The sequence below is a fragment of the Rhagoletis zephyria genome, unplaced genomic scaffold, assembly GCF_001687245.7.
Source record: "Rhagoletis zephyria isolate East Lansing unplaced genomic scaffold, Rhagoletis_zephyria_1.1 Rzeph_scaffold_00072, whole genome shotgun sequence".
Lineage (NCBI taxonomy): Eukaryota > Metazoa > Arthropoda > Insecta > Diptera > Tephritidae > Rhagoletis > Rhagoletis zephyria.
Window position 1 is genome coordinate 273,266 of NW_016157156.1, and position 7,326 is coordinate 280,591.

The 7,326-nt window shown below is 34.0% G+C and overlaps 1 protein-coding gene across 1 annotated transcript in view; it reads right to left on the reverse strand.

The window, feature by feature from the left end:
* Positions 1 to 2,945, reverse strand: part of b (glutamate decarboxylase-like protein black) — a 34,078-nt gene extending 31,133 nt beyond the window's left edge. Inside the window, exon 1 of the mRNA XM_017627534.1 lies at positions 1,737 to 2,945. Within this exon, the coding sequence (XP_017483023.1) occupies positions 1,737 to 2,606 (870 nt within the window). The 5' untranslated portion in view covers positions 2,607 to 2,945. The remainder of the gene's footprint in view (positions 1 to 1,736) is intronic.
* Between the last annotated feature and the right edge of the window lie 4,381 nt (positions 2,946 to 7,326).

Genomic DNA, 7,326 nt, shown 5'->3' on the forward strand with positions numbered 1-7,326 from the left:
GCTTTTCATATAACGGTAAATTTCAGAAATGCTTGAAACTGCAATATTTCGAAATTTAAGGACGCAAATTTACTGAAAATTTATACACCCCGGCTTACCATCTAGCGGTAGCTTTCGGAAAGGTGAAAAAATATATATTTAATACTTGCGCCGGGTATTTAATGTTCGGCTCCACCCGAACTTAGACTTTCTTACTTGTTTATTTTTTTTCCTTTTATTTTATTTTATTTTATTTTATTTTATTTTATTTTATTTTATTTTATTTTATTTTATTTTATTTTATTTTATTTTATTTTATTTTATTTTATTTTATTTTATTATATTTTATTTTATTTTATTTTATTTGAATTTTATTTAAATTAATATTGAGTTATTTAATTTTTTTAATCGAGATCAAATTAAAAGTATTTGAATAAAAAAAAAATATGAATAGCGATTGTTTTTGTCGCTAACCATTTGGCGCGTTAATTTTTTTTCTCTCAGCAAAACATTGTTTAAATTTTCGGCACAGGATAACAAAATTTTTTTTATTAGTGAACTTTGGAAATGTAGCTTGTTTCATTTTCTACATACTGAAATGCATACTTAAATGCATAAATCATATATGTGTTATTAGTGAACTTTGGAAATGTAACTTGTTTCATTTTCTACATACTTAAATGCATAAATCATATATTTGTAAAGTATATATACATTTTTTTAATATTAAAAATGTGGTTTGAAACTTATACCTCCCAATGTGATTTAATATAATTATTTAAGAACATGTTGTTCTAATTCTTAAAGGGTAATTGTAAAAGAAAATTATTTATTATTATTTATTTTTCCATATTCTTCTCTTATGTTCGCAGTATATACCTTTATATACTGCGTATCTCAACTATGCGACCTCCACATATTGACAAGTTGTCGAGCATACTTCAAATGGAAGAAAAGGCGAAGCACAGCAAAAATATCAAAAATCAAGGGTTTTTTAGAAACTGTATAACTGTATACCAAATATTTTTTAGGAATATCTAATTAAGAAGCTTGGGATTAAAAAAAAATGTTGATTTCTTTTAATTTTTGTACAAAGTCGATTTTTATGTATTTGTCAACGTTATTGTGGCTTATTAACATTTTAATTTTTAAAATTTTTATTGAGCTTTGTACCAGGATTATTTTATTAGGAAAAATGGAAAAAGCCACAAAGTCTAAGCGGTAGAAGTTATAGCAGCTATTTCGGATTTCTTCAGCAGGGATCGAACCTGCGTCATCGATGTGCAAAGTCAGAAGCGTTAACCACTGAGCTATGCACACCCCGTAAACTCGAGTTGCTAGTTCATTTTCCTTATTCAACCTACTGCTTTCAAGTTCAGCTGAAATAGCTGCTATAACTGCTACCGCTTAGACTTTGTTACTTTTTCCATTTTTCCTAATAAAATAATCGTGATACAAAGCTCAATAAAAATATTAAAAATTCGATTTTTATGGTTTTTATTATAGAATTAACTATATTCAAAAAAGAAATTAATGTTAAAATAAAAAAATAAATAGTCAAAACTTGTATACATATGGGTGCCGTATAATCATGAAACGTATAATTACGTGTAGGAAAGGAATGCCAAAAAATATAGTAACTCTACATTTACTTTACGTTGTTTATGCACAAAAAAAAAAAGACCGTATGCCATCCAAATACATGGCAAACACAGCTTTTCTTAAAAAAAAAAAGAGAACTAAAAACGTTTGCTCACCTTAGTTTCCGGTGCATATTTATAGCGTGCACAACTGATTCCATAACCATTGGCAATAGAACCTCCTGGACAGAAAATACCATCGCCATAGCCATCATTTGGAAAGCCTACAATGCGTCGCATCTCAGCCAATACCGTCTCTTCCATGAGCGTGAAGACGGGTGCCACCTCATAGGTATAGACGCTGGGATTCAAGGCATCTGTCACCCATTGACCAACCAACGCATATATATCCACGCCTGAGTAGAGTTGATTTATGAAGTAGGGGTGACCCGTTTTAACCGAGTAGTGAATTGTAGCCTTTACCAATTCAATTAGTTTCGCATTCGTTTCCGGTTCCGCTTTCAAGCTAAAATCGAATAATTGCTTCAACTCGCTAGGTGCATGCCATTCCACCACTTTACTGGCACGATTTGTTCCTGCAAACACAGCTGATTTTATAATTTCATCAACACAAGTGCGTATGAAGTTTTCGAATTTCGGCTCCGGGTGACCAAGAACAAAATGTGGTGATGAGAGTGCGTTCATTTTGCTATCACTACTGTTCGATGCCTCGATGCCGTTTACTGCGTTTGTTGAACCGTTGATGGATATTGTTGTAGTACCGTTGTTGAGATTTGTCTTCATTGCTGACGCTTTACATTCCACACCAGCACCACAACCAGCAAATGTACCAGCACAACTACCGTTGATAGCAGTAATAGCAGTACTAGGACTGTTTGACGCCGTTGATGCTGCTAGACTCTGGTTGGCTTCCGTTTTGGCTGCAGTCATCATGGCAGCGCCTGCCAGATCTTTGTCAACGCTCTTCAAATGCTTTTTAAATATAGACTCATTGTAATGTGTGGGTAAACTTTCGCTGGCCAACATTATTGCGCTTTTATTTGTTTATTTTTTGTTTTTATTTTTTATTGTATTGTTTTGTTTTTCAATTTTTGCTTTTGCTGTTAATTTCGTACCCTTCAACTAGCAAACAGTCTGCAGGTATGTATGAAGTCAAATGCTTGTATTATATAAAGTAGGTACTAGTAAATAGACGTACATATGCACATACATATACATACGTAATTCTCAGTATCCCACTGTGTTCACTTGTACCTATTTGATGCTTTTCACGACGGTGCCTAATTTAGTTGATTTAAAAAGATTTCGTAGTTATCCACTTGTTGCATGAAAATCACAGCCACACATACACAAACAAAATATATGATTTTTAACTTTTTATCACTGGGGTCTATACCGTTAATTAACTTATTTTTTTGGTTTTTTAAATACTGCGCGCCAAAATTGCAAAAATCACAAAAAATTGCCTTATAAAAAAATTGCACTAAAGTGTTTCAGAACCAAAGGAAGGCGCAAACGATCTTAACAACAATTCACGTCTTACCAATCTGAGTGTCCGTCAAAAAGTGCTGCTGCTTTTATAAATGATGCTCGTTCGTGTACGTGCAAGATCTGCCCGTGTTAGCTGCACTTTGTATGTTTGTATGTACTATGTATGAATGCACATACACACGCGTGGTCAGTGGGCACAAGATCGCTTCATTCATTCGTTTCCATTCTACCGTTTTGTGCTCGAGTCGGTGGCACGGGTGGTCAAACGATCGGTGTAAGATCGTTGTAATTATTGTGGTGTGGTCGCACAGTACATATGTACATATGCACACCTGCGAGACGGCGGCGGGTCGCATGCCACCTGGTGCGGCTGATGGTTTACATATATACTTATATATATATATATATATATACATATACATATATATACATATGTATTTTTGGATGTATTATATATTCAATAAACCGTCCATGCCCTGCAGGGAAACCCCGAACTAGTAAACGACATTTCTGCTTCCGTACTAGATCTTTATCGCCAAAAACGAATCAGTCCGATAGTAACTATTTAGATCCCCACCAGTGAAATGTTGCTGCTGAGTTCACTTTTTAATTTCCTACCGTTTCTATCCAGTGATACGCAAATTATGAACTTAGAAAAAGTTATAAGTTCCAAAGGATACAAAAATTTTGATTCGAAGCTATCGATAAAGGGATGCATCAGGGGGGTTTCTTTATTTTATAGAGATATTTTTTGGTTTTTTTTTTTTGTTTTGTTGAAATACGGTTTCATTCTGCACTTCTCTTTTTCATAGTTTGGAAACGCAAAATAAAAATTTGTATTAACATTTTAACATCTTAGGACCTTCTGGAATCTAACCTACACATTCATTCACATTCTTTCAAGCGTTTATACATATCTCTGTCTTTATAGCGCACCCGATGAAACCGTATTCAAGAATAAACAAAATCTGATGGTTTCATTCGGCATTTTTTTTAATAATAAATTTGCTCGATTAACCGAAATGGAAGCGAACAATAATTCAAATTTGTTATAATTTTAATTTTAATTAAAAACGGGATGTGTAAATAAAACTATCCGATTTTGACTTCGCGTTAGATGAATGATGCGTTTATATGTGTTTTTTAACCGATGTGAGAAATAACAAGTAAGGACAGTGCTGTCTTCGGCTGTGCTTCGTGATTACCGCCAAAAAAATTTCACCTTTTCATTGTCCTTTTCTCTTTCCGTTTTCAATTCTAAAATAAAGGCAAACGGCAAGAAAATTGTGTGTTCGTTTCTTAAAATGCCACACTTTTCTAAGGCAAAAAAGGCACATTCTCTGCCTTTTGAAGCTTTGTGTGGGGAGATGGTTGCCCTGAAAATCAGATATTTGCAAAAGTACAATATTTTGAAATGCACGAACTAGACAAGTCCAAGAAGGCAAAAGCATGCCCTTCTCGAGGGTTGAGTGTGACATCAAACACATTTTGCACCGTGGAAGGGCAACATTTTTTGGAAGAAACGAAATCACCATTAGTTGTTTGGGAGCTTAACAAAATTTTTATCTTCACTACCTACATAGGTAGAGGAGTTATATAAAAAATGCATAGCTGAACAAATCAGTATACAGTGGTTGCATTTATATGGGCAGAGTGGCCAAAAATACTTTTAATGGACATATCGGGATAAAATATTTACCCTAGGGTCTGGTAAGAGTAAAAACTGTAGTATGTAAATTGGGCGGGGTTGGACACGCCCACATACAGTCATGTGCAAAATAATAGGGACACGACATTGAGACCAGTTTCGGCAATTTTTTTGTTTGTTTAATGTTTATTTTATTTTTATAAAAATACAACTCACTATCTAACAAAAACCATATATGTCCAAATTTCAAACCTTGTAAAAAAATAGGAAAATTCAATAAAATTTAAAACAACACCTAACTTTTTAATAAGAACTTTTAGAAAAAAATTTAGGTGTGCAGTTTTATAGCACATTAAATTCTAGCTTAAGAAATTGCAAGTTTGAAGTGGCTAAAAATTCGCGTTGAATGTTGACAATTTTTTTTTTGCGGATGGTGTTATTATTTGCTTCCATACAAAAAAAATTGTCAAACATACTTTGAATGGGAGAAAATGCGTGACACCGCCAGGAAAAAAATTATCAAAAATTAACGCGATTTCTTAGCCACATAGAACTTGCACTTTCTTGAGCTAGAATTCAGTGGGCTATAAAACTGCATACCTAGCTTTTTTTAAGTTCTTATTTAAAAAGTTCCGTGTTGTTTTAAAATTTTGTTGAATTTTTCTATTTTTTACAAAGTTTGAAATTTGGACTTATATGGTTTTAGTTAGATAGTGAATTGTATTTTTATAAAAAAAAATAAACATTAAACAAACAAAAGAAAAATAGCCGAAACTGGTCATAATGTCGTGTCCCTATTATTTTTCACATGACTTTATGTGGGCGTTTCCAACCCCGCCCGTTTTACATATTACAGTTTTTACTCTTAACAGACCTTAGGGTACAAATTTTATCCCGATATGTTCACCGATGCTTAGTCCTTTTTGAAGACTCAAGAAAATCTAATTTCGGACGCCCACGATTTGAATTGGTGGAAAAGTGTTGGTTGAAATTATTTCTTTCTTTTCGAGCCAATTGCAATGATTTTTTAAAACTACTGATTTTTGGCGTTTGGATCTTTGGCAATACAATGCACATTTTTTACATTTTAATTAATACATTTTTGCAACTCATACCGATCTGGCTCAAACCCACATATTCAATATCTTTCGCTATTGCACCCAGCACATTTTGAACTTTCTGGGAATGCGAACCGAAATTTTCACGCCAAATCTCAAAAACATGCAATCGAGAAAATTCGCCCATGGGGAAACCAAAAACAAAATATCATGTTATTCTTTACACCTGTTGATTTTAGAACTGGTTCGAAACTAGAGAAAAAGGGATGAAGAGCGAACTAGATCCCATCTGTTGAATTTATTACTGGTTCGGAGCTATCGAAAAAGGGATGGAGCGGATAACAATCGCCACTTCGTAGGACATCGCAATGTTAAAATCGCCAGTAGCATGAAAAAGAGAATTAACGCATACTAATCATGGTTTTAAATTCTCTATTATCGAACCAGTTCAGCACTAGTGCGTTTTCTCGGAGGCTACATATGTATGTATGTATATAAAAATATGTATGCATGCTCTGCTCATTTTATGCATCACAAATTCTGTAGATATTTTAATAATGATAAATGGATTTTCCCGACTAATTCTATTGAAATGTTTAACATTATATGGACCACTTTTTGGGTACATACATACTTATTTAGACACATACATGCATACATACATATCTACTTGAAATACAAACGATTCTTGTAATTTGTTTTAACATAACAATTACGCTTTTCAGTGAATCAAGTTTAAATACTACACCTACACATTTACATATTTAAAATTGCAGAGGAGGTTACGAGACAGGCTAAAAAGAAATGGAAATGATAATTATGACGTCAATGTCCTTCTTGTGATACGGCATCTTTGTTTTGGTTACATTTCTGCAAGGCGATTGGAATTCCCTTACGGGGAAACCCCAAACTAATGGAACAAATACCAAAAATAAACATAAATATGTATGTTTACATACATAATTATGTATGTACATATATAGATCAGCACTTATAGTGATGATAAAAGAGTTGGTATTAATTAATTATAACAGACTTTTATATTAGTGTATGCTTACGATTACGTATTATCAACAAAATTTGAAAGAGACCATAGGATTGCCATTGGTTTAATAAATCTTCAGTCCGACAAGTGCCGCATCCAAGTAGGTCCCTTACTTATTCGTAACGTGGCTGAGTTGGTAGAGGTACGTCCGGTCGTCCTCGTTCAGCCTCGGACGTATTGAGCGAAGGCCGAAGCCCATCGTCAACAAACTTATCAGTGTTGCTTTAGAACTGGTAAGTCCACCATAGACCAAATGTTCACCATACGCCAAAACTTGGAAAGTACCCGCGAGAATAGCATCCACATACGCCATCTGGTATTTGTCGATTTCAAAGCCGCCGTCGATAGCACGAAAAGAAGTCGCCTTTATACCGCGATGTCTGAATTTGCTATTCCTCGCGAAACTAGTATGGTTGCAATAGCACCAGCTCCGTCGAAATATGGAAAGAATCTCTCCGTGACGTTTGATACCAAAAGGGGTTTCAGTCGACATCATCAGTAACA